This window comes from Pangasianodon hypophthalmus, chromosome 1, assembly GCF_027358585.1.
Source record: "Pangasianodon hypophthalmus isolate fPanHyp1 chromosome 1, fPanHyp1.pri, whole genome shotgun sequence".
Lineage (NCBI taxonomy): Eukaryota > Metazoa > Chordata > Actinopteri > Siluriformes > Pangasiidae > Pangasianodon > Pangasianodon hypophthalmus.
This window is the reverse complement of record NC_069710.1, coordinates 20,321,420-20,348,909: the sequence shown is the minus strand read 5'-3', so window position 1 is coordinate 20,348,909 and position 27,490 is coordinate 20,321,420. Positions and strand designations below refer to the sequence as shown.

Here is a 27,490-nt window from a genome sequence, read left to right as displayed (position 1 = left end):
GATGAAAGAAGTTTTAAGTCAAAATGTCAGCTTAAAATTTCAGTACAGAGGAAATCTTTGGACAGCACTGAAGATGACATGTTACTTAGAAAAGTTAATATGTATGACGTTGAGGAAGGATTTTTCCTTCAAAGCTAGACTGAGCTGATTCACCACGCTGAAGGGGATGAAGAAGGCAGGAGCCAGACGAACGACCAGGTCTGAGAGCTCACGTCACGTCAGCACCGCTGACACAGCTGTGTGTGTGTGTGTGTGTGTGTGTGGCACTAAAGCCAGCGGCTGATGGAAGAAAGAGCCGAGCGCACAGAGCAGCATGGAGTTGAATTAGAACAGAATGACTCTTGATGTCTCGATGCGTCTCTCGCGGGATTTCAGTGATGAGGTGCCTCCTGTCGTGGATCCTGTTGGTAACCGGTGGACTCCATCAGGTGAGGAGTTTGTTTAGCAAATGCTTAGTCAACTCTTCAACCAGTTCAAGCTCAGACAGAAATGTGAATGCACAAATGTGCTGCACTAATGCATTAACAGGAAGCACAAACCTTAAAGCTGAAACTTAAACCTGGGTTGAGTGAACTCCCTGAACAGTGGAGAATTTGGTGATCAACTCTCAATCAACTCTGAATCTCTCTCAGCCTGATCCTGATACAGGCACATGGTGTCTGGGAGCATATTATCATCTGGAAATGTTTAAAAAAATATATATTTGAGAGTGAGTAAATGTTCAGTAGGTTGGTAGTAATATTTACCTGAATTTACCACAAACTGCCTGGGTTTTCTAAACCTAGACTAAATAATTCAGATTTAATCAAATAAATTGGGCAAAAAAAAAAATAAATACAAGCTGGTATTTCTTGCCTACAGAAGCTAATCTAGTAGATCTAGGTTTATTTGAGTTTGACTGTAGCCAACAGGCGAAGACTGTGGCCTATATGAAACCAACACCATACTTAACTAATTCATCTTTTTGCTGGTTTTTGAACTGAGAATGTGTGCGCCCCCTCAGTTATTACACAGACCTGTAGTTATCTTCCATCTGTACACCTTTGCCCATGTGTCCAGGGTTGAAGCTAGAACAAAAACGCATGTCAAAACGTAGACTTTTAGCTCAGGTTTAAGAAAATGTCATTACTTCAAAACTGGCGGTGAATGAGCTATTCAGTGGCCACTGGAGAAGCAAATAAAAAACAGGAAGTTACTTTAAGGCTTTAGGGCAACATTGTGGTGCAGTGGATAGTGTTGCCACCTCACAACCCCGTGGTCCTGGGTTTGATCCTGGGCTTGGGTTACTGTCTCTGTGTTTGCATCGGTTTCATCCTGTTGTCCAAAAACACGTGGGTGGGCTGGTAATGCTAAATTGCCTCTTGGTGTGAATGCTTGTGTTGATGTATATATGTGGGGTAACTTGGCTTTCAAATCAGGGTGAAATCTCCTGCCTTACACCAGGATAGGCTCTGGATCCACCCTGACCAGGATAAAGCAGTTAGATGAATTTAAGATTTTATTGAGATTGCCTCTCTGATAACTGTGTCATTTCTGTGGTCAGGTGGTCAGGCTATCTCTGGCTTGTTCTATGTTATGTCAGGCAGTTTCTTTCATCTTGGTATGGGAATGATGTCTACGGCTATCCTTACCTAAAAACAACCCCATTCCATCTAGCACTTTACTGTTTTTGATTTGTTGGGGGAACATTTAAACGCTCTATGTAAAACCTTATGACATAGTATTGCTCTGTGTATTACCTCTTTAGGAAGCTAAACTATCAAAAAAAAAACCCATGAGAAACCAGTTTCAATAAGAGTGCATTTCATTTCATAATAATGCTATATACATACTCTGATGTGACCCTGTGGCCCATGCACTGGACCCTGACAGGTGGTTGTTCATAATCCTGCAGTTGGGACAGGTTCCAGATTAGGAGAGACAGAGAATAAGCAGTAAAATCCTGTGTCTCCATTTCATTTATATACAATTCTGCTAGGTCTAGAACTTAAAACATTGTAATGACATGTTAGTGGCATAAGTTAAATAGACCTCAAAGGTGACACGTTAAATGTTAAATAAAGATCCTTTAATAATCTGTATATAATCTGTAAATGAACCATAAACCAGCTGGCACAATTGGTTGAGCTGTGCTGTTATAGGTAATTAATCAACACATGCTGACCAAACAGATTTGAGAATTAAGAGCTGTGGTATAATTAAAAACGAATCGATCTGTTGCCTAAAACACTAAAACAGCTGGAGATTTACATGTGCTGTGTGATAATTTTCTGGGAGATGACACATTTTATAAGCATAATTTAAGCCTCATTTTGATGTGAAATCTCCAAATAATCATTAGGTACATGATTTCCCTTGCTCCTTCTGTGTATATTTAGTCCGATAGTGCCATCAGGTGGAACAGAGTGATGTTAGACATATGATTTTCCATGGTCTCTCTCTCTCTCTCTCTCTCTCTCTCTCTCTCCCTCCTATAAAGGTCTTATCCCAAAGTCCCACAGTCATTCCACTTGCGAACACGGACCTGGACCTGTTTAACAGGACACAGTACTGTAAGTGGCCCTGTAAATGTCCTAAGGTGTCCTCCGTGTGCCCTCTGGGGGTCAGTCTGCTCACAGACGGCTGTGACTGCTGTAAGGCCTGTGCTAAACAGCTGGGAGAAACCTGCAACGAGAGAGACACATGTGACTACCATAAGGGGCTGTACTGTGACTACAGCGCTGACAAGCCTAGGTACGAAAAAGGCGTGTGTGCATGTAAGTGACTTCACATACTGATCAACTATTTTAATTTTTGCTTTGGCCACCCACTGTTCACTTTAATACAACACCTAAAGAAGATTTTTTTAAATATTCCTCACGAAGCATCTCATCATCTCATCTTTAGTAATTGCAAGCAGATGTCTTATTAGACTGTATACCAACAAATTTATCACCAAAATATCCTGCATAGTTGGTAGAACCTGAAAATAACACGAAACAGCAAGCACTTTGAGATTTAATATTCTTATTCCAGCTGTGATTAGTAATTTACGTTGCCATTTCAATGAAACTGAAACTTAAATGTCTTGCTTGTTTACAGCACATTAGACCTGTATTTAATACAGCCACATTCTTGCCACTTTTGCTGTCATGTTGAGTAAACCTGTGCTGTTGTGTATGTATTTTTGTGTTTTAGATCTGGTCGGGACAGGCTGTGAGTATAATGGTGTGATCTACCGTAATGGGCAGAGCTTTCAGCCTAGCTGTAAGTACCGCTGCTTGTGTGTAAATGGGGCAATCGGGTGTGTGCCTCTGTGCACTGACTCCCTGCCGCCTCGGGGGTGGTGTCAGTTACCCAAGCTGGTGAAGATTCCAGGCCGTTGCTGTGAGCAGTGGATCTGTAACGAGCCTCGAAAAACACGCAGGACGAGCCCAAGGCATGCTGTGGAGGGTAAGGATTTCTTTAATGATCTACCGTGGGCTCAGACTTTAATCATTTCAAGGATTAAAGCACCTTGTTGTTTAAAGTGATGGAGCCTCTGCATCGGGGTTGTAAATTTTCTGGTTTATTGTCTGTAAAAGCTGTCTTGCCTTAGAACTATACAGACTTCAAACAGCTAAAGTATTTCATATTGCTTTCAGTGTCTCTAACCACCAATGAGATCTGGCACAACAACTGCATTATCCAGACTACCCCTTGGAGCCCGTGCTCAAAGACCTGTGGGCGGGGCGTATCCACGCGACTCTCCAATGACAATTCCCAGTGCGTGATGGAGAATGAAAGCCGGCTATGTAACCTCAGGCCCTGCGACGTGGACATAACCAAACATTTTCGGGTAAAGACTCACTTCATCCGTTTTGACACTCACCAACTTGTTGTTTTTGAATGTTTTCAGTCATCCAGGTCATTTTTAATGTCTAGTAATGGGCCAAGTAGTCCACTTCCTGGTGTTTTAAGAAGAACTGATGAAGTCTTCAAGTTTATACTAGAAGTTGTGCCAACTGCAATTATTATTACTTATTCACTGGTTGATGTGACTAAATACAATTTAAAGAAGCACTCACACACTTCCTCAATCATCATTTCTGTCATGTAGCCAGGGAAGAAATGCCTGAACATCTATCGTGAGCGTGAATTTCAGAACTTCACCATCTCCGGCTGCATCAGTAAGAAGCCATACTGGCCCAAATACTGCGGAGTGTGTTCAGATGAGCGCTGCTGCATCCCTTACAAGTCGAAGACTATCGAGGTGGAGTTTGAGTGTCCCAATGGAGCAGTGTTCACCTGGAAGTACATGTGGATCAACGCATGCTTCTGCAACCTCTCCTGCAGAAACCCCAATGATATCTTCGCTGACCTGGAGCCTTACTATGAGCACAATGAGATCATGAACTGAGACTGAGAGGAGCGATGACCACAGATTTTCCACTTTATATAACAATGTGCTCCACTAGAATCAGTGCTGGCTGACGAGATCAGTGATTATAGATCAATTCAACAGGTCAAAGCTAGAATCTTTCACTGATGTGTGTTCAGATAATTCATATATAGAATGAATGCACATTCTGGGTAGGTATTACTGTGCCACATTCACATTCTGTGTTGGAGTAAATAAGAAGCACCTGGTATGCACAGTATTTGATTTTGCGTCAGCAAAACCACAGTCTATGGTGCACGAAAGTATTTCAGATTTCCAAAAGGCATACACTTCGGGAGGATTTTATCCCACTCTTTTGGAATGTAGTTTGGTTGGAAAAAGTTTTCTTTGACATTTTCCAAAGTCTTAAGTCACAGAGGAGCCAAAGGGCTTATGTAATGGAAATACTGTATAAAATGAATTTGTATGAGAGTTTTACATGAAAATATAATATTTTGAAACAGCCACAGGTTTTTTTTTTTTTAATGAAGATATGGGTGGGTTTGTTTTTTGCAAAATCTGTAAATTGCTATCTTACTATGTTGTTTGTATTGAGTAGCACTTTTGTAATGGATTATATTTGAACAACTTATTCAGACCTGAAATGTCTTTCATATTTGTATGTTTTTCAGCAAGGCCAAGTATATTTTTTCCGGCATATGCCACTACGTTAAATATACAGCTAGATGTCCAATTAACTTATTTTCTATATTCAAAATCAAGAACTATGTGAGACAAATATGTTTTATTATTACAATAAATGTTACAATTTTAAAATAAAATGCATTCCAAAGATTGAGTGAAAGATATTTATACAACATTGAAACATCTTTATATGAAATACAGGTTTATGGGCTTTATGTAATTGGGCTTTATGTAGCCTGCATGTGCTAATTTTCTCTAATTGCCAATGTTGATTATTTGGTTACAATTGTAACTGCATTTCTAACAGTTGGTTGGTTCTGTCATGTTGTGGGCTATGAAAGTGTTTGTGGTTACACGGGCTGCAAATTGTAAAAGGATTTGTACTTCTGCTTTAGCCTTCATAAAAAATATAATACATGGCTAACAAAGGAACTCAAAACATTGATCCATTAAAAAATAGTAATAATACAGACACACTTTGTAAAATAAATCTGAACTTCTTGTACAATACACAGTCTCTAGTTCCAACACTGCAATCGTCACATAATTTAAAGCATCATTTATTTGAAGCCGAGTGAAACTGAGACGGAAGAATAAGATATGAAGCAGCTGGTAGCTTCTGGTTCTCCATTAATGATGTGTGTAAAAAACAGCACTAACAATGGGGCCTCTGGCAGGACACCTGATTGGGGTGTGTTGTTCCCAACAGGCTCAGCTCTGTGCTGCTGTCAGAGTCATTGCCCATGGAGATGCTGGTGTGAGAGTGTCTGTGCTGCTCCTCTCCAGTGGAATTGTGACTCTGAACGGCATCCAGAGACGAGATGCTGCTGCCAGAGACAGTGCGAGAGCGGGACAGGCGGGTCATCCTAACTGCAGGCACTGTCACAGAATAAAAATGAGACATTGTGAGGAAATTGATGGTCCTTGATTAAATCAACCATTTACAATGAACATTTATACAAGAGATAGTGTATAGGGTAGTGCCTATTATGAATGAGGTATATGTACATGTAACATAAATTGTTGGCAAAGTAGGAAAAGTCCTGCCATTTAGATAATGTGCTTCCAGATAAGCATAAGTAAGCTAGAACACAGACCACACTAGAGTAAATTCTGTAAAGGTTGATTAATAACATTAACCTTCTAAAAGTCTATTAATAGATGCAAACTTTACTTACTATATCCCAGTCCCTGAATGAAGTACTTAAAGGCCTCTGCCAATCTGGCAGGCTGTAAGGAAACAGAAAATAATGGGTAAAGTAAATACAGGTACCCATCAATCTAAATGGAAAGCAGGACATTTTCATAAGTGGATACAAACCTGATCAACCTGAGGAAGGCCTCCACAGTCAGCCATCTACATCAGTGAGAGCATGAAAATATAAGAAGAAAAAATATATATACACAGAATACAATGCTAATGCTAATAAATATAAGAAGTATAAATATAAGCGATAACAAATGAGCAGAAAGGGAAAATATCAGTTACATTTAAATCCTAATGGATTAAGACAGGAATTAAATGTTTAGTATATTATTTGGTGCCAATGAAGGAAATGGTCATGAATAGGCAATCTCTAACCTTAAGTAGGGTGGTTTTTGTTGGATTCATTCTTGAATTGAAGTCAACCTGCAAAGAAAAATATTACTGCCCAACACGTACAGGGATATTAAAATATATTTTGAATGAAATGTGTAAAAAACTGTCTATATAAGAGATAATCAGCATGTACCACAGCATCAACTGCAGGAGAGCTGTCCCCTACCACCAGAAGAGTTGGGCACCTAGATGAAGAAAGAACAGTGGAGAAGGAGAAAGAAGAAGAAATTAAAATATGCAATAAAGCTGAAACAGAAACACCGAAAACATTTGACTTACTTCAGGGTCCGCACATTGAGGTTTCCACCTGGAGGAGGTCTCTCCACATCCAGATTCCTTCGACTAAAGAGCAGATCAGAATAAAGTGAAGTGAATGTTTCCTGAGAACATTTTTTTCATACAGTATCCTGATCCCAGAGTGGAGAAACAGGACAAATGGCAAATATGTACCAGACTTCAGTGATACCTGTTATAGGACTTGACAAACAGCTCGAGGTTTCTCTGGTTAATGTTGTTCAGGATGTGATGTCGAAAGTTTGCGATCAGGTCATGGTTGTTGTGAATCTCTTCCTGTCATATTTCCATACAGTAGTCAATCAAACAAATAAAATCAGTCAAGATGCTTCAAATTACTATATATATGAATATGCTTTTAAAAGAGTTGGTGCATCTTGTCCATTGTTCGCATGGCAACTTTACAGGGAGTATTTATAAAAAGAAATTGTTGACATTTTAATGGCATTTAGTGTTCTGTCTTACATTTCCAAACAGGTGGGAGATGATCATATCAGGAACATTATGTGTCCAGCCAGAGATCTGTGGGAAGAATCAGCTTACCTTAAATCGAAGAAGTAAAGTACATGTAGGTTTGAAAAAGACACTTCTAATGCCCTTGGAATGAAAATCTATTTTTAAATGTATGTCATCATAAGCATCACTAGCAAAGATTGCCTGTAGACATTAGCACACTAACACTTTTTTAACTCATTTGTTTGCACAAGGTATACTGACAGTTCAGTGACGTTCCACTGTCTTTCTACCACTGTAAAACTAGTTGCACCCAATTAAAAATATTCCTGTTTTTAGGTACTGATTATATGTGGAGGATTTATGACTGGTTGTAGCCTGTATAAGCTGTGGTACCTTATGTGCTGCCCAGTCCATCCAGTCCTCTGCCTGAGCATCAATGTTAATCAGAACAAGACCCTCAACCAGTTCAGGGTGGTTCAGCTGTAAGAAATGATAAACAGACCCCCAGAAATCAACGAGTTAACCATTTCAAATCATTGTCTTTTACTTAAGATATTCAAAGAGCAATTACAATTTTCTACATTCTACTTCTTCCTTTCAGCAAAGTTTGTATATGATTGTATGAGTAAGTCTGAAATGATTGAGTAGATATTTGTACTAAGAGTAACATTCCTGTGGATCTATGGCCAGCATGCCTATTATTATTAATAGGATTTTGCTGCCTGTATCAACACACTGGTGTATATCAAAAGTCTGACTGGGTTATAAGTCTGGTTTAGAGGTGCAACTTACAGCAAACTGTGCAAGGATGTAAGCTCCAGCCCCGACTGCCATTCCAATAACGCTCTTGATGCTATAGAGAGAAAATGCAGTTCACTTTTAACCATTAGAGGCAACAATTTCAGATATTATAAAGTGGATCCGATAACACTTAATCATTCTTTTTTTTTTTTTTTGCAACCTTACTTAAAATGCTGGAGCACAATAGGGATGGTCTCAGAGAGCTGGTCCATTGAGGGGTAGGTGGATCTACAAAAGGATAAATGTACTGGTTAAAAATAAGAAGAATTGACACAATAGCAAAAGTCCAACAGGAATGTGAAGTTAACAAAAACAAACCCTGATGTTTTCATTTTGAAGAAGGTGACTCAAATGAAAATTTTTTTACATGTAATTTCACCTGACCTAAAACATCAGCCAATTACCGATAACATTATGAGCTGTTTTAGGTGTGTTTGAGCAGCACAAACATACTGAGAACAACTGATGTACAGGATACGACATTATAGCATTATAGGACCTTAAGGTTGTTTTCTCATTACAGACAGAAATGCAACCACTGTGCATTAGTAGTAAATATGTATTAATCTTAATGGTCATTCACTACAAACGTAAAATATTCTAACACTGATTATTATTCAAAATTCATTAAAGTCTTCACTGCCATTTACTCCTTAAGGAGTTTTTAATACTTTTAATTTTTGTTTAGCAGAAAGTAGAGATCATAAAAGTGAAGTGCACACTACTGCTCACAAGACATACTGACAGGTCGCCAGAGGTTAATTAAACTTTTCAATGTAGTCTGCCCTTATATTACTGAGACTGGCTGCATTAGTTTAACAGTTGCATTTGCCTTGGAATATTAGGAAGATCAGACATCACTGCGCTGCTGTGCTTTGACCATAAAGGTCTGACTGCCTATCAATGAGGAGTGGAGCTCAATGTGCTGTCCCGAAAATTCAGGGCAGATAGCAGAGGAATTCACTTGCTAAGAAAAAATGATAAGGGATACACTGCATAAAAATTATAGCAAGTGAAAATATCTTGAATATGGGCAAACTTATTTAATAGTTCTTATTATAAGAATATTATAAAGAGTATTATTTTTACATGCTTGTACTCATTTCAAGTTCTAAATTTTCTTATACTATTGGCAGATGATTTTTCTCCTTTCTAGAAATAAATGCTAATAGAACAAGACTAGAAATAAAAAAATGTCTAGAAATAGGTTTCATTATTTTCATTTTTGGTACACTAAAATGATAGGAAATACTATATAAATTCTATTTTCAAAATATTTTCACAAAGATGTCATTTTTTGCAGTGTAGATTAGTGTCATGTGTTAGGTTTAAGCTTAAAGGTAGCATTCAGTCACCCTGTGGGGACAGTGCTAGCACCTTCCTGCTGCCCAGGTGCATTGATGTGGCACACAGAGAAATATTGTGTGATTTCCTGCATGTCCTCGTGGTTGAACAGATTGCTGAAGCAGGTCTTATCTGGACAGGATCACACAGAGTCATTACATCATTTTATATAGATACAATTAAGGACCTTCATCAAAATCTGTACAATGCTGAAAAAGTCACAGATGAACACATAAGAGAGAGAGAGAGAGAGAGAGAGCAGAATCTTACGGTTTAGTCCGATGTCATGGTAAGTCAGGATGACAGGTCGGTTGAACTTAGCGATACCTTTCATGGTGCAGTGCACTATGCCAAATGGGGTCTCCACATTATCTTCCTATAGGAGCAAAGCTAGTATTAAACAATCCTATCATATTAAGGCTAGTTATAAATCCTCTTTAAAAGGGAGGGCTCATTGAACAGCAGTGGTTCTACATATCCAGGGTAGCTACAGAGGTTTACTCGAGGAATGCACATTATATGAGGTTGTAAAATTAAGCAGGGCAAGAGACACAAGGACAAGTTGCCACAATCTACAGGCTAAGCTAAGTTGCATGCTACCCCAGCTCACGAAATAAGACTATGGTCAATTCTCAAGTAAAATGGTTTGTTGTAATTGAACTACCCTGCAAAAATCAATGTGTCTATTATCAAGAGTTAAGCTAAGCCTTTCCTCATCCCTCTCCTGTAATAAGTTGGATATACAGTTTGACTCAATCATACACATAAACATCTACATTTTGTTTTGTTATGCTCTATCAATCACAGGTAAATGTATTACTGCATTTAATCCAGAGATGGGCAAAAAAAGAGATTTGAAAACTTGTGGCTCTCACTTTCTAAATGAATGCAATATCATGTTAGAAAGTTAATTAGAAAGTTCCTCCCTCATTTCACTCATGAAATTTGAACAGTTTCTTCCCCAGTCACACAGATTTCCAGATACTACCTAACATCTCTTACAAGAAATTGCAAGAAATTACACATTTATGACCACAGAAACACACAAAAAAGTATGACAAAATTCTCAAAACCTAATAAGAAAAATAAATATTCTTAGTAATAAATATTAACTGGTTACATGCAATTAAAAAATGATGAATAAATAGTCAGCACTCACAGAAACTTTAGCCTCAAAGCCAGAGGCATGCTCAGAGGTCTCTAGCACCATGCCTGCTGCTGTTGTAGTATCAGACGGATAGATACAGTACTCTCACTCTGTGGATTTTATAATCCTTTGTTTACAGTGTGGTTCCTGCTCCCAGCATGCTTTGCATGTTGACCTGCAGACACTAGAGTAATTCTCATGCAGATATATTCAAATTAGAATACTCGGACAAAGCCAAGCACCCTGTGGTTGGGAATTAATACTTTACCTCTTATCACTCAAGGATTTCATATTGTATTAGCAGAATATGAACTGGTGTGAAGATTAATATATGTCCTCAATTTGTTTAATTGTAATCAACATTCCTATTGTTGCTATTAAAAATCACGTGACTGGTAAGGTGAGATCTCAGCTCTGCAGTTCCCACTCTGAACCCTGACACTATTGTGTTAATCAGTGGTGATCAGCTTGATTACATCAGTGATAAGCGGTAGGCGTGTGTGTCTGAAGGAGGACGAGCTCGACGTGCTGCATGTGGTGAAGCAGGAAAGGCAAATGGCGATCCTCTACTCCACACGTCATCATTCTGCAGAACCCCAAACCAGTGCAGTTCAAAAACACTCGGTTTAAAGATTCGATTCCTTCCCAAAATGATTCGACTCCTTGAATCACTCCGCTGGGCTATAAAAAAAAACAAACAAAAACAACAACAACAACAAAAAAAAAAAAACTGCAGTTTTTGTTTTATTTCTGTTTAAGGGTTTTATTAGCAAAAAAATTACCACACTTTTTCAAACCCTATCCTCAAAAATGGAATGTGAATCTGCATTTGTGAAAATTTCTTTATAAGAATATACAAATGTTTGTGTGCTAATAATGTGATTCATTATCCTGGTGTATCATCAGATCTACACAGTCAGCATAATCCATGACCTGCTGCAGTTTACTTCACTAATAACTATGTACTGTTTCTATATTTATATTTTGAAAGCAAGTCTGAAATCCCATGTGCCTTGTATCAGAGTTACTAACCATAAAGCCTTAAAGCATTCAGACACAACAAAGAGAAACCAGACAAAACATAGGATATATTTCAGGCTGGTAGTAGGTTACTGTTTTATTTTGAGATCTCATTTTAAGTACGTTAAAGAATCACTCAAAATGCTAAAAGCCAGAAACTCTCTTTGTGATGTAATATAACATCTGTGTCAATATCATACAAGTCCTGATGAAATAGCACTAGTGTTAGTAGTAGTTACTAGTAGTTACTCTTACACTCACATGCTTTATAACAATAACACTTTTCCACCCTAGATGGCGCGGTGCAGCCACTTTTCACTCTCTCTCTCTCTCTCTCTCTCTCTCTCTCTCTCTCTCTCTCTCTTTTACTCTCCTGTTTTTCCTTCTTCCTTCCCAAAATGAAATGAATAAAATGTAGTATAACAGACATGAAAAGTGAGGGAAGGAGAAGACACCATCCTGATCAGGACACTGAGTTTATTACAGCCTTACTGTTCTAACTGAATCCCAGCTCCCTGTTAGAAATTTCAGAGAGTGAAAACATTAATTTCTTTCTAATTTCTTTTCTTTTCTTTTTTTTTTGCATTCAGTTGTCTAATGTCAGCATTCTAACTCCATGCTCCTGTGTTTTTTTGTTTGTTTGTTTGTTTGTTTTTTCCATGCTCCTGCGTTATACTCTTGAGCAGCAGTACACACGTTGGCCCCGCCCACTCTTGCGTTCGAGCTGAAGCTCAGCGTGACGCTGCGTCGCCATGGATACAGTAGGAGGGAGAAAATGACAACGCTTGTGAATCACATGGAGCAACTTCGGTAACGCTGAGATGTGAGTATGAGAAAAAAAAGTGTTTTAACGAACTTACTACACTGCAGGATGTTCATATGACACAGTATCTCACAGGGTTAGTAAGTGTGGACTCTTTGTAGCGCGCTTTGTGTAAATACGGCGGGGCTTGGTGCTGTTGCAGTGGGGCTACAGGAGTTTAGTAGAGTTACACGTTAGCTGACTCTCAGTGCTAAGCGGGTTGATGCAATCCTACACCTAAATGTATGTAGTGTATATTAAACGCTGCATGAGGGGAAACATTTGTTCAGGTGAAGGCGGGACAGAACTGTGTTTCTGCTTTTAATACGGTGTAGATTTGCGGTCGGTTGTCGCAAACAAAGCAGGAGGAACAGCTAGCGCCAAGTCACCAAAGATAGCAGGCGGTTTCAGGGTCCGGATTGTGTCTGCTTTAAATCCGTGCCTCAGTAACACACACACACACACACACACACAGAGCGCGCGCACACGCACACACACGTGTGTAAGAGTGCAATTTATACTACTCATTTCTGAATTCAGGATTCGCTTTCTATACTGAAATCAGTTAATCTTACACTTAAAGTGTTGAGTATATTACTTCAAAATGTGTTCAGATGTTCACAGGAGAGATCTGGGTTTCAGCCAGTAGCTTGTAAGACTGCGCTTTTAACTTGCAAGGCAATTTGTAAGTGTTGTGGATTTTTTTTCCCCTACAAGCAGCACATTAGGTTGCTGAAGTCAAATGAAATGATCCAAAATTAGGGGTCCAAGCACAGAACCAAAAATTTTTACATGCAGAAAATAATCTGCTGAATGAAAATATCAGATTTAAGCAATAATTCACCTGTATTTGCACGCACTGGCGTAAGCTGGTAATGGTAAAACCCTGAGCCATATGTACAAGTCTGCAGTAATCATTTGATTTATTTCTAAATACACAATGGGCCTCATTTATCAACCTTTTAGTACAGTTGTGTGTAAATGTTTACGTAAACCAAACAAAAATTTTCAGACAGATTTACAAAAGTTTCGGAAACGCTGATTTTCTTCGTACTCGTGTGCGTATGCTGATCACCCATAAAGGGCAACGCGTGTTCTCGACACAGCTCATTTGCATGTAGTGACGCCCACAAAACTCCATAAAAGTTCAAGTGAACAGACAGCTGGGAGCATGAAATGAATGATAAGGGTAAAGCCTGAAAAACAGAAGTGTTAGTTATTTTGACCCACTTTTATGCCAGTAAAAACATTTAATAATATGTAGTAATAATAACAATAAGCAATAAACCTTCTTTCAGCTGAGGCATTTGTTTACGGCTTACGGCTGTGCACATCCTCTGTTTATATGGCAGCATGTGCTGGCTCACTTTTTTTTATTTTTTATATTCTTTAATGAGTGCCAATAAAACCAGCTGTGAAAACTGGTTTTCACAAAAGTTTCTCGATGGTATTCTTAGTCCCTGACCTAGTGAACTAGCATGAGGGTGTGTTTCTGATATAGACGCCAGAGCGCTTCTGTAAGTTACTCTGGATAAAGGCGTCTGCTAAACACTGTAAATGTAATAAAAATAAAAAAAACTCGACAGTATATTCCATATATAAAAGTGTAGTAATCCATGCAAATTATATGATTTGAAGTCAGACAAGTTGAGGTTTACATAGGTTAGTTTTCTTGTGCGTAAATTTACACACAGTCAGGAGCACGAGTAGGATACAAATGTTTTTACAAATTTACAGGATTTTCACGAGTACCAAATTTCTGGTGTAAATGCTTGTACAAACGATTTACGAATAAATCCATTCATATCCAGCTTGATAAATGAGATCTAATGAATGCACTTACATTGCAGCCTGCTAATGTTTTTTGTTAAATGTGGGGTGGCTTTAGTGGTAAATATTTGGGGGGTGCTATTGTTGTGAACTGTGCATAATGCTGTTCTATTTCAGGCCATTAAATCTACTGTTTACTGCTTCTGAAGCAACTGTATCCTGTTATGTTTGTGCACTTGTGCAGATATGGAAAAATGAAAGATATCATGTTAATGGTACACAAGTACTGAGTAACATGATTATTAAGATAAAATCCAGCTGTCATTATTAGATGGGCTTCAAAAAGATTTAATAAGAAATTGTAGTATGGTGTTTACATGATCACTTGAATAATCTGATTCCGCTTAAAACAGATAAAGATTATATTACTATTGTGATTGATTATAAGCTACATTCAACTATTAGGGACCCAAACAGTGAAACATAAATGCAAATGACACAAATGACAGGGTGTAGGCTACATCAAAGTTGACAGTACTGAAACCTAACATTAAAGAGGATTTTACCCAGAGGAGTGAAACAGAAAAAAAAAAAATTCCAGGAACCTCCCATTATCTAGAAAGACCATTTATGTACCAGGTTTTCCAAATTTTGTTTTGAATGCTTGATGAAACTTGATGAACCTCTGACAGAGCAGGAACCATACTTGGACATATTGTATATTGTATTACTTTCAAGAATTTGTATTGTTACTGTAAATCATCTTAACGTTTTTTTTTTTATTCTAAAAACAATCTTATATACACCGATCAGACATAACCTTAAAACCACTGACAGATGAAGTCAATAACATTATCTCATTACACTGGCACCGGTCAAGGGAAGAAGGTGGCCTGGTCTGATGAATCACGTTTTTTAATTTTACATCATTTGTATGTCCAGGTGCGTGTGTGTCGCTTACCAGGGGAAGAGATGGCACCAGGATCCACTATGAGAAGAAGGCCTACACAATATTAGGCGGGTGGTTTTAATGTTATGGCTGATTGGTATATTTTCAGTAAATTGTTGCAGAGTGCCTTTCTCAGTTTCTGTAGCCTGCTGCCCACCCACTGGCCATTAACACTAAGGGATCCTAAGCAGACCCTCATTTTCATTAACTGACACACTCAAGTAATGAAATATGAGTTGCAGAGTGAGTAAACAAGGAAAAAAGGAGCAAGAAACTCAACTGTGAGGGTGGCACAAAGTTTCGCTTTATACTAGAGTTCAAATCAAATTATAAAAATTAGCCAATTGTAGTACTTTAGAGTCAGTGAGGTAAGTTTCCTTACTCAGGAAAATCAGCTAGCTAATAGCGTACTCAGTGAAAGGAAAATATTCTGCGTGTCATGTCACCAAGATGACTTTTTTGAAATCAAGAGGTTTTATAACCTCTTCATGTTTAAAGCTGAGCAGATATATACTGCTTCATTACTTAATGACTTAAAATCCAACGCTAAACAGACATACTGTCCCGAGAGAAATAAGCTGGGCACACCTGAGAATAAGCAGCTGGGACACAAAGATGGACGAACACTAAAAACAAACTTTACTCATTAATTTTAGAGTTTTGCATTTTGGGAAAAAATGAAAGTATTAGCAGTCAATCAATGCTACTTTTCTGAGCTTGTACTACTCGCTAGTTAGTGTCAAATGTGAGCTAGCTTTAGCTCCCTTCAAAGCCATGTGTAATTTTGAGCTGCACCTATTTGTACTATGTTGATTGAGCCCAAGTGTATTCAGATGCATGTCATCTCACAGATAACATCTGATTTTCTATGGTTTGTAAAAATTGGAAGAATTCCTATCACGATTTAAACGAAGAAACTGCGCTAGGTACAGATTTAATATTTTCTTGGCACAACACTACAATGCAGAAAAGATCATTTTCACAATAAATTTAACAATCATATTAGACTTTAAATACTTTGAAACCAGAAGTCATTTTCTCTAGTCAGGTATAGTTTATATTAATTAGCTGATGTTTTACTGACTTAGCTGATTTCTGTTCACTGTCAACAGCAGTAAAGGTTACGATATCAGGACAAAATATTCACTAATATAAATATTCAGGTAATGTTTAGAGCGCCAAATTACAGTGTTAATTTTCTAGTAACCTGAAAGGGAGTAAGCGTTTTAGGGTGGCAACCTTTGGGACATTTTAAGTATTGTGTTGAACAGGTTTCTAATTATAGCTTGTTTATCCACTTCATGTTGTTTCTTTGTTCATTTTCCTGAGCACCATCCCTGTGAGCTGAGCACAACAGGTTAGCAGTTGTTTTTTTTTTTTTTTGTTCAGTGTCTCTCTTTGTCTTGTCAATGTGGATCAGGTTAATTAGTGCATCATCTCTCACTGATACAGTCCTGATGGGATAGTTTTAGACAGTTATGGCACAACATTGTATGGTGTATATTTACACTGAACATTAAATGGTGTTAACTCGCGTTTCCTGTATTTTATCTGCCTTTGGGAATAGATTGACACTGGTTATTTTGGTATAGATGTATACTGTAGTGTAATGTTGATTTATGCTTCGGTTTACATACATAACCAAAATTCTTTTAATGATCTTAAGCAACCGAGAGATGATACTTGCAAACAAACTACCTTGAGTATGAAATGATTTCAGTAAAATAATTTGTGAGTGTTTAATATTAAATTATATATTATATATTAAATAGTATTTAAATAATTTGTGAATGTAAATATCTGATACTTTGTTATAAATAAAATCCACTTTTTATATGTGACAGTTAATATGTGATAAAATTAGCAATGTCTCTCTCTCGCTCTTTTTTTTTTTTTTTTTTTTTTAACTGAAATCAATGTATTTTAGTGGGGAAAAAATCATTTACAGATATCCCTCCATCTGTAGCTTGTTAGTCCAGCACTAATCTGTAGTTTAAACACAACAGGTTAAGTTTGATTGTATGCTTCTGAGCCAAGAACCATTGATCTTATTCTACAAATTTTTCAGCAAGCATTTACTTTGTAGGAAGACCATAAAATACTTTTGTGTGCTTTGTTACATAGACTGTCACAATTCGCTGAAGCATTTGCCCTTTTTTTAAGGTCATATAATGCCGTGATGTGTAAGTAATAAGATCATGCCAGCATGTACACCCGTCAAAAGAAAAACCTGCCATGCAGGTCCAGCCAATGTCATGACACAAGCGTTAATCTGTTGACGATGATACTGCATTTAGCTCAAGCGTCCCTCCTGTGGAACATCTGTCACCTTTGTTGGTGTATTTGCCCTGGATTCTGTTTTAATGGCAACACCCCAGCTGATTAGCTCTCAGCTGCGAGCCAGGAAGGTGTGTGGTTTAACACGGCTTCTACTCAGGCCGAGCAGGAAAGGACAGGTTTCCTCCTACCTGCCACTGGCGCTCTGTGCTCCCCGAGCATTGGAATGTTGGAAAGCTTTACTCCTGACACATGACGGTAATGCATAACCCATGATGTTAGCTTCCACCATGGGACAAGGGGTGGCTTCCTTCATTGATAGGCAGAAAACTCCGCCTTTATTAGGAAAATATCAGGGCAGAGCAGGGCAGCTGGAACATTTGGACGTAAACAGAGGTAGAATATGGATAGGAGGAGGTGTAGCATTGCAATGCTGGCACAAAATATTATTGTGGACCTTTTTCCATTACAGACTGTTGCTGTGCTGTAGGCTGCATGAAAGGTGAGCTGTGATGAGGTAGTTAACCTAATTAAAAACACTGAAACAAAAAACAAATGCTGTTTGAAATCCCCTAAAGCAAGTGGGACCCATTAACCATTTGTTAAAAACTTCTTGCTTGTCGTCCATGTCAGTGTATATTACATAATACAATATACTTTGTAACTACCAGTTTCTTAAGAGTAAGAGAAATTATGCTTCAAAGGTCCTTATTTTTATGATGTATTCAGGATTATACAGTGTATTTGAATATTGTAAACACTTCTGGCTAATGACAACAAAGCAGAGTCATTCTGGAGGGTGGAAATCTGCTACTATGTACCACATAATAACATGAGCTTCATACCAGAAGCAAGAGTAAGAACCTATAATTGTAGCTGTCAGTCACATGGTGCCTCATTTGATTTTACCTTGCCAGGCAGGTCCTGTTTGTTTCCCATGTACAAAGCAAAGAACAGTTGTGGAGAGAAGAGAAGACTGAGGATCTCTTAGTGACTATGTGAACATGCAGAGCAGTGACAGCATAAGTGGCATTGTTTACAAACTTACCTGCATACATTATATACGATGGATATACATCCACGAAGTGGCACATCAGGGACAAAACATCCCTGTCTGACAGGATTCCATGCTGTTGTCACGAGCTAGTCTCAAATATAAAACTGACTATTACATTTAAAAGTACTTACAAATCTGGACGATCCGGAGGATTGTTACAGAAAACAGACTTTTTGGTAGGTTTGAAAGCAACGATGCAATTTGAAACACAGCTCCAGTTTGTTGTTTGTTTTGTAGTTTATTAGTTTGTTCAGTTGCCGTACTGCCCCCAATACTTATGTTGGTACTGCTCCATGCTTACATGGTACATTAATTAAATCTTTTTTTTTTTTTTTGAACCTGCACAATTGACCACAGCAAATTAATTCAGGACACACACACGGCAGTCATCTTGCACATGCATAGTTATACTTGCAAGTGAATTATTATTATTATTATTATTATTATTATTATTATTCCTAACTTTGCCCACTCCCACAGTTATTTTGTTTGCACTTGCCTGTGATGCACTATATGACCAAAAGTTTGTGGACACCTGACCATCACACCCATATATGGGCCATTCTCGAGCTGTTGCCACAATGTTGGAAGCACACAATTGTATAGGATGTCTTTATATGCTGTATCATTACAGTTTCTTTCGCTGGAATTAAGGGGTCTAGCCCAAACATGTTTCAGCATGACAGTGCCCCTGTGCACAAAGTGAAGACATAGATTGGACAAGGTTGAAGTGTTAGAATTCGAGTGGCCTGCACAGAGCCCTCAGCTCAACCCCACTGAACACCTTTGGGATAAACTGGAACACTGACTGCACCCCAGGGCTTCTCACCCTACATCTAGGCCTGACTTCATTAATGCCCTTATTACTGAATGAGCAAATCCCCACAGCCAGATTCCAAAATCTAGTGGGAAGCCTTCCCAGAAGAGTGGAGGCTGTTATAGTAGCAAAGGGGGGAGTAATCTGGAATGGGATGTTCAACAAGCATCTGAGTGTGATGGTCAGGTGTCCACATACTTTTGGCCATATAGTTTTTTCTAATGAACTTCACTGTTTCCATTTTCCCAAAATATATTTAAAAAAATGTTGTTTAAACCACACTATTCCCTGATCAGGTTAATGCCATTACCAAAGATGAATGAATGAACCCTTGTGTCGTGCAGCAATGCATCCTCATCCAGTATGCTTCCATGTTAACCACCGTGACCCTTCTTTGTCCTGCAAACATCATATTTGAATGCCCGCTACTGCCACTTTTTGTTGGGTCTCGGGGGATCGTGATAAACACCTCTGTGTTAGTGTTAAAAGTTTACCCCAAAGAACATTTTCACTGCTTTCCCAAGCTGGCACTGAAGAGCACTAACTGAATACAGATATCACTGCAAGTATATAGAAAATTTGGTATCCCAGTTTGGGATTAAAGTTTTTTTAAGAAGCTGACATTTCACCGTTTATGTTGTTTTCATGTTGTCTGTATGTATTTACAAACTAGTAGTCTCTCATTGTTATAGCAATTGCTCAAAGTTTCAAGGACACCATAGGGTTAATGTGGCCTTTTTAAACCCTTTGTGCACCGTGTATCTCGGCACTTGGCTGAAAAGGCCGGGAAAACTGGCTCCACACAAGTTAATGGCTGAGGCGCGCAAAAACCTGTTTCCGTAATAAAGTGAAATCTGTTTAGAGGTGTGTTTTTATTTTCCTGTTTTTTTGTTTGAGATTGAGTGGATTATTGTATTGGATGCTCCCTAGTGGGTTACCCCACAACAACACTGCAAGTAAAAGCAGGCTTTTTTAATGGCCTTTTATTTTTTTTACTGGGCTGACATTAGGTTGACATTATCATTCTTCATTACGTTCTTAAATTGAGCATACTTGATTATTTTATTATAGTACACTGATATTGCCTGAATGGCTGTCTGTGGTATGATGTGTTGACGGTGCTTTTGAGGTCTTTATGTTTACATAGCCAATTTAGATGGTTATGTATTCAGCCCAGGCTACATCACTTCCCTTTTTTCTCTGCCTCTTGCACCCCCTGTTTGGAAAGTGTAAAATTGCCTATGACAGCAGATAAACTCCAGTATAAATACACCCATGCTGCTGCGCGCGCACACACACACACGCACAAACAAGAGGCAGGAAGCATATTGTTTCGAATGTTGTTTTTTTTTTTTTTTTTTTTTTTTTTATACTGGTGTATGATGAGGTAGTTGATCCATTAGTTGCCTCTGTTTAACTGCATCTGCTTCAGAATGTGCTTGTCTGCCTTCCAAAACTTCTGATGTTTTACATAAATAAACACCGAAGAGTCTCTTTCATGGATCTTAAGCAAGGTAAGGATACAATTTAGTATTTGAGCTTGGGCACTATAATACAGCTTGGAGACTGAATTGTGTTCTCAGTGTCTTTTCTTTCTCTTAGCATTATATTATTAATGTATTGCCTCAGTTAAAATTTGGTAGCTTGGTAAAATGTGGGACTTAACAAAGACTAGGCTAAGTGCATTATGTTTTGTGCACAGTGTAGGCTTGGTGTTACTCAAAAATGGGTAATGAGTCACAAAAAATAGTTGAATAATAATAATCTGTTAATTTTGTGATGAATCACTGATGTACTTGTGAGCATACTTGGAGTACACTGTGCCTCTTCAATTTTTATTTCCAATCTTTTTTCACAATTATGCATTTTTTTCCCCCTGATATAAATGAGAATTGGGTTGTAGTTCATACAACACATGACAGAAGGTACAAAGCAAGAAGAACAATGTAGAAAAATAATAACAAAATAAAAGCTTAGTAACAATTAGAACATTTTTAAAAATTGTTTTCAGTCCTTTGGTTAGGAAACTTATCTTGTGGTAATTCAGGCAACTGAGGTCATGTTTCAACAGCAGTAAAAGCTGCTTTGCATTTATTTGCATGAGAGTTCATGTCTATCATAGTATTCTTAAGTGTAAACACACCACATCACATTGAAGGAAGTAGTTCACTGTATTCATAGGAGACAATTAAGGATGAGTATGACAAGTCCAATAAGTGACTTTTTTTTTAAGCTGTTTGTGATAGACAGCAAATTTATAGATATGGAAAATAGTTCCGTGTAGTTCCGGCATGCAAGAGAGAATGAGAGAAAGTGGAGTGATCACGGTGTCAACACGCTCCTCAGTGATCTCTCTGGCCAGCACACAGACACACAATGAAAGGAAATGCTTCCTGTGGGGATTCTGCCAAGTTCCGCCACCAGCGGGCCAGTCTTATTGTGGGAATTGCTTTCTCTAAGCATCATTTGCATTTATGTTAGAACAGAACTCCAAGCTCTGTCCTAAAGATAAACACATGGATTCACAGGGGCATTGAGACTACCCAGAGCCCCAGTTCACATTAGATCTCTCACAACTAAAGGGAGCCGCTGAAACATCTTGTTAGGTGTATGGTTTTAATTCCTTGTTATTTTTCATCTTGGGTCATGCTGGGACAGGATAAGGTCGTCCTTGTGGGATTTATGGAGGGAAGAATTGACTGCAGATTAATGTGCAGAAAACGACTGCCGTTTTTGCATGCCTGCCTTTATGTCCAAACAGTTTATGAATCAGTTTGAAGTCAAAACAAATAGCTTTAATTGTACACCAAATGCAGAGTCCAAAAAGGACTCACTGGGGGACTCCTGAAAAAGGCTGTTTATTTTTGCGCAGCTAGTGTGTGTAGATGCACGTAGACCTCTCTCATGAATGACTCTGGGATGCTTCAAATTCTTGGTTTGCTAGTGGGAGAATGTAGTCATAGTCATGAATATAGTAGTCGTCATATACAGGTGACTGGGAACATGAAGATGTTGATAATGAAGATGTTGAGTGTAATTTATTTCGGTGGGAAGGAACTTGTTTTGGATACATTTAATTACATGATCATATTGTTCATGATCATATTGTTCAGTGTGTTTTTTTTAATCTTGTTACACCCAGAAGTTTTTAACATACAAACAAAAATATTCAGTTTTATCAGTAAAAGTATAGGTTATTTATCAGAATGCCATTTTTACACGTCAGTCTTTAACCATGACAAATAAAGTGTTGACCATTGTGTTTTAATATAGTGTATTATTTTATTTTATAACATATTGATGATTCATATATTATCCTGCTTAACTTAATTATCAGTTAAAGTAAAGAGGGATTTTTTGCCGGGATGAGATGAGAGATGGTTGCAGTGTTTGTGAATACAGAATGGAGGATCTTTTTAATTTACCATTTAAAAATTATAATTAAATAGGCACATTCAATCAAGGCTGTGTCAAGGATGATTTGACAAAATAATTGATTGTTTATAACTGTTCTTACTGTTTTAGGAAACCTATACACTATATCTGTAGCAGTTTCATGCTTTCCTATGGTTCTGTGGTATCTGAAGTACTTCTGGGATTACTTTGTGCTGTACTGGCAACATATAAACACTCTCTCAAAGAGTTCATTTCTCAAAAAATAGGAATTGTACAGATTTTGAGCTTGAATAACAAATACCTTTGACTGACAAATTAATGGGTGGCACAGTGGCACAACAGGTAACGTTGCCGCCTCGTAGCCCCAGGGTTGTTTTGTTCTTTTCTCATTACCAGGAAGCATGTCAAAATTAATAACCGTGATAATCAGACATATACTGCAGATGTAGCAGATGGAGATTAAGTTTGAAAATTCTAGCATATTCCTGTTATAGACTGTTAATAATCATAATGATAGTCAATATGGTAGTCAGTTTTGCCACAGTGTTTGTCTGTGAGAAAAAGAATTAGCAATGTGGCTTCTCTTCGCTTTTTGTCAGCTGTATTAGAATACAGCAGTGATGTGCATATTGATTTCAGCATCCAAACTGGTAAACGATGTTGCCCTTTCGTCTGAAGTTCGTGAAAAGCTATTTTAACCACACTTTTACAGTTACAGGCCTGAGTGGCTACGGGCACTGTTCTACTTTACACATTCATTTTAGACGTGCAACATTTTAGACTGAAATTGCAGAACAGCAATAACAGCTGACAATAGCAAGTAGAGTTAGCAACAAGCTGGCCAACTAATGTTAGTGATAACTCTAATGTTGATGATTACCCTTTCAAAACAGCAATTAGTAGCGTCAGTGTTATAGATTTAACCAAGTACTGTGTCTGTATATTAATGGATGTTATAGCAATACTGCTATAAACTAATTTAAAAGTAGAGAAGGGGGACTTTACACTGTTCCTAGTGTGCACGGCCATGTTGATTTGACGTCACTCTGTATACGGGGAAGGAAGTCGTAGTTGAGAAGACTATCCCAAGTTGACTAGTTGAGTTGTAGGCGGGGAATTACAAAGTGCAACTTTGCCTGGAATGCAGCATTAGTGACAACAGGAGACATTCAGCTCAATTTAAGGCTCCCTAAAGTACAAGCTAAATCATGGTTATACATCAGTCAAGGTACATGGCCTCCACCCCAACCCTTCACAATTCAAAGTCAGCTGGGAGTTCAGGGTTTTTGTTTAGCCCATCAATTATCTCTTCTGACCTGCATTTACTTCCTCATTGACTCAAAATGAAGCATGCAAATCAGGCTCTGCTTCTTGCCTATCTGCCTCATATTGTTTTACAAGGCAAAATTAGCAGACCTTTGCAGTTGTCCTTCTGCTCTGCCTAGTGAACCGACTCTGTTTGTGACATTTACCTTTAGAGTGGGCTCAGCTAGAAAACCACATGGTCCTCTGTATGGACTATAGAAAAAGCTAAGGATGATGTGTGTTCTTGTTTAGAATGATTACTGTAAAATAACAAAAAATGTGATCAATAACAAATGACTTGGCAGCAGCCATCCAAAATCTTTCTCACAAGGCAGCAGGTATTCAAACCTTTCTGTGGTTTATGGCTGATGGTGATCAGTATGCATATAATATGAAGTATTTGGGCCACCTATGGCACTATAATGTATTCCTGTGGGTAATTATAGTCCATACTGTTTTGAAAATAAAGCTGCCGAAGTCAAAAACTTTTCAGATCAAGCTTCTACAGAGTGTCGTTGTGACTCCCTGTCTGAATAGAACCTGAGACAACTACAGTGATTGAAATGTACATATTCACTGAATTGATAGATTTTACGGTTAGCTGTGCAAAAATTTACTACACTGAAAAGAGCAGGGACACACAGGGAGTCGTAGAGAGCTGTCATTACATCTGCTGATATGAGTAATGGTAGCAAAGTAGAAGACTAATTCTTTAGATTTGTCTAAATCTTTATTCATGGTGAAATCTGGACATTACCAACTATATTTAGTTTTGCAAAAGCTGAAATAAGAGTTGAAATAAGATTCTCTTTTGCGTGTATGACAAATAAAGTTATAACATTTTAAAATCCAGTTACCTCCAAAAGAGAAAAGAAAGAAAATTGCATTTAAACATTCCATTCTGTGATCCTCACGGACACTTTGATGGCTGGTATCTGATTATACAGTGAATTGATTAAGCTTATATCCATTTAGCTTTGCCACATAACTATCCAACAACTTACAAAGTCTGACATTCACTGTGTGAGGAACTCACACTTGCAAACGTTTAGACATCTTTAGGCAGGGTGACTGTTTTTACCACCATGCTTGTTAATCTGACTCCTTACCCAACATGATGTTTACAGGAACATAACCTAGGCAAGGTTAGAATGCTAATAAAAACACTTCCACATTGGTGAATATGGTTTCTTAAAGTTAATGTGTCCAAATATTGCTTCATTCGACTTATCTCAGAAGGGGGAACTCGGAATGATGTCTTTTTTTGACCCCCGTGCATCTGAACTACAAAGTGGGGAAATAATGGACACTTCCTAGTTGGTCTTTTGTTAGCAACATGGTAGCTAGCTCACTGTGATGGGTGAAGATTAATGTCCACCACAAAACAGCAAACTGTATAGTCAATGTTTTAGATTTAACAAAAAAATGTGTCTCTCTGTTGATTGTTATAAAGCAAATACTTGTATATACAACATAACGCATTTAAAGGTAAGAAATTCTGCTTTGTTTACTGTTCATGCTGTGAGCAGCCATGTTGTTTTGACATCACTTGCTGAGACTGTCCTCAGTTCCCGAGTAGGAATTCCAAGGTAAAGGGCTGTTTTCTCGTAGTTGGAGGTTGGAAATTACAAGTTACTACCTTTAGTGGAATGCAGCATAAGTTACAGGGTTTATACTTTGTCCAAAACCAATTTTTTCATCTTTTTTGCCAGAATTCAGAAACAGCGACATCCAAGAGGTTTTCCCAGGCCGCCACACAAATTTTGCATATGTGAACAATAAAATTGACTCTAAATATGTTTGTAACTAATTCTTACACAGTAGTTTTGAAATTGATCACCTGTACTCTGAGATTGCTTGTCAGTTCAGCAGGACTTTATGTGGACAGATAGCCATTGTATGAGAGATGGTTGACCTTTTTGGTTGTGCTCTCTTTTTTGTTATGCTTCTCCAAAAAGATGGTCATGTTTTATAATCTGTTGAGCATGATTGGCATTTAGGTGTGTCAAATTATAACAGGACTGACAAGATGATCTCACTGTTCCCACATGGATTATATTATTCATACTTCCATTCTTTGTGCTCTATCAGGTACAGCAGGTTAAAAGGGATAAAGATAAAGCTACTGGGTAGTTACGGTCTCTTTCAGCTATTTAAGGGCAAGCAAGCAGTTGAAAAGGCAGGTTTAGGTTTAGTCACAAAAACAATTAAATTAGTCTGTTGGTATTCTACATTTGCTTGCCAACACTCCTCAGAGAAGCAGTGGGAAGTCATTCAGCACCAGCTTTGGTGTTTGTGGCAAAACTCATTTAAATCTCCACTAAATCAGCCCCATGGTACCTGTCAGTGTTGAGCTTTAAACTGTATGTAGTATTTTGTGTGTGTGGATTTGCATGTTACTCATGTCACTGAAAACATCGGACTCTCGTGAGTCCTGGTTTTGTCTCTCAGGTTGGATGGGTCACAACAAAACACTTGCCAATCAGTAAGGGCCTTTAAGAAATGTAAAGCCCATTAAGAACTGATTTTGGGCTTTATGCATAAGCTTGATCTGACTTTCTGTGTACATAACTCTGTGTAAACAACTTTGCATGTATGCCTTCCTAAGTCCAACAATGGACTTTCCAGTAAGACCCTGCTTGTGCTCTGGAATTCTTATTTTATGCCACCGTGTGCTTGTGCAATATGCATACTTTTAAAGGTTATCCTTGTCATTCATGTTTACAGTCGAGTTTTGAAAAAACTTACAACAATAGCCACATGAAACATGAAAATGTCAATTACACATGCCTGCAGGAGTTATCACAGGAGCACTACAGCAAGTCTGTTAACTCTTTGGCTTCTAGTGTGTAGTACTTTTTATTTTTTGAAAACATCTTGCTGATTGCAGTTATTTCTGTTTTGTGCTGAAATAACTTTTTTTGGATAAAGAACATATTTCTAGATATGGTAAAAACTGCTATATTTAAATTTACACCTTTGCGAGTTATTTGAAATGCCTCCAAGCATAGAGGGGCCTTTCAAAACTGGGGACGTACTTTTCGGGGAAGGACTCTCTGCGGGAATCCATTTTCAAATGCCAAACCGTACTGAGTTACACTGACACAGACTACATCTACATTTTCGCACAGGCAATTATTTAAGCCTGTCATGAAAATGGCGGTCATCCAGGGCAGCTTCTACATCTTAAAGGATACTCCTCTTTCAAAACAAGTCATCCCCATGTCCCTGAGTTATCTAAAACATAGAGGCTTTCTTCATTTCAGCCCTGGCTAAATTTATTAGGTGGCAGCTGGTGGGGTTAAATTTAGAACACAGGTGGCCATGAAAGCCGTGGTGGCCTGTAGATCAGCTCCACAATCAAGTGGCCTGGAGAAACGTTAACGAACAATGCAGGCCCAGGCCTCAGCT

The 27,490-nt window shown here is 38.1% G+C and overlaps 3 protein-coding genes across 7 annotated transcripts in view; 2 read left to right on the top strand and 1 right to left on the bottom strand.

Annotated features, from left to right (window-relative positions):
• On the top strand, positions 1 to 5,476 carry ccn4b (cellular communication network factor 4b). Its single transcript, XM_034308628.2, has 5 exons — positions 1 to 428; positions 2,480 to 2,756; positions 3,178 to 3,432; positions 3,624 to 3,817; positions 4,079 to 5,476. The coding sequence occupies exons 1-5, from the start codon at positions 345 to 347 to the stop codon at positions 4,376 to 4,378; spliced, it is 1,110 nt and encodes a 369-aa protein (XP_034164519.1). The 5' UTR covers positions 1 to 344; the 3' UTR covers positions 4,379 to 5,476.
• Positions 5,130 to 11,276, bottom strand: ndrg1b (N-myc downstream regulated 1b). Of its 3 annotated transcripts, none has more exons than XM_053237709.1 (15): positions 10,955 to 11,276; positions 10,699 to 10,870; positions 9,810 to 9,915; positions 9,551 to 9,671; positions 8,361 to 8,423; positions 8,187 to 8,247; positions 7,788 to 7,874; positions 7,404 to 7,460; positions 7,111 to 7,214; positions 6,924 to 6,986; positions 6,778 to 6,829; positions 6,627 to 6,674; positions 6,366 to 6,401; positions 6,223 to 6,274; positions 5,130 to 5,923 (listed from the first exon to the last, which is right to left on the bottom strand). In XM_053237709.1, exons 2-15 carry the CDS (start codon positions 10,747 to 10,749, stop codon positions 5,700 to 5,702), a joined length of 1,125 nt encoding a protein of 374 aa, XP_053093684.1. In that variant the 5' UTR covers positions 10,750 to 10,870; positions 10,955 to 11,276; the 3' UTR covers positions 5,130 to 5,699. The 3 variants fall into 3 exon arrangements, with proteins under 3 accessions (XP_053093684.1, XP_026782643.3, XP_026782642.3); XM_026926842.3 differs by having other exon boundaries at positions 10,699 to 10,861; XM_026926841.3 differs by having other exon boundaries at positions 10,699 to 11,276.
• A 1,116-nt stretch (positions 11,277 to 12,392) lies between these two features.
• ptp4a3b (protein tyrosine phosphatase 4A3b) overlaps positions 12,393 to 27,490 on the top strand; it is a 28,727-nt gene continuing 13,629 nt past the window's right edge. Inside the window, exon 1 of one of the 3 annotated variants that reach the window (XM_026926604.3) lies at positions 12,393 to 12,529. The gene's annotated coding sequence lies outside the window, so the exon portion shown is untranslated. Of the gene's footprint in view, positions 12,530 to 16,562; positions 16,585 to 20,758; positions 20,893 to 27,490 lie in introns of those variants that run through there. The other 2 variants (XM_026926607.3, XM_026926606.3) reach the window with 2 other exon arrangements.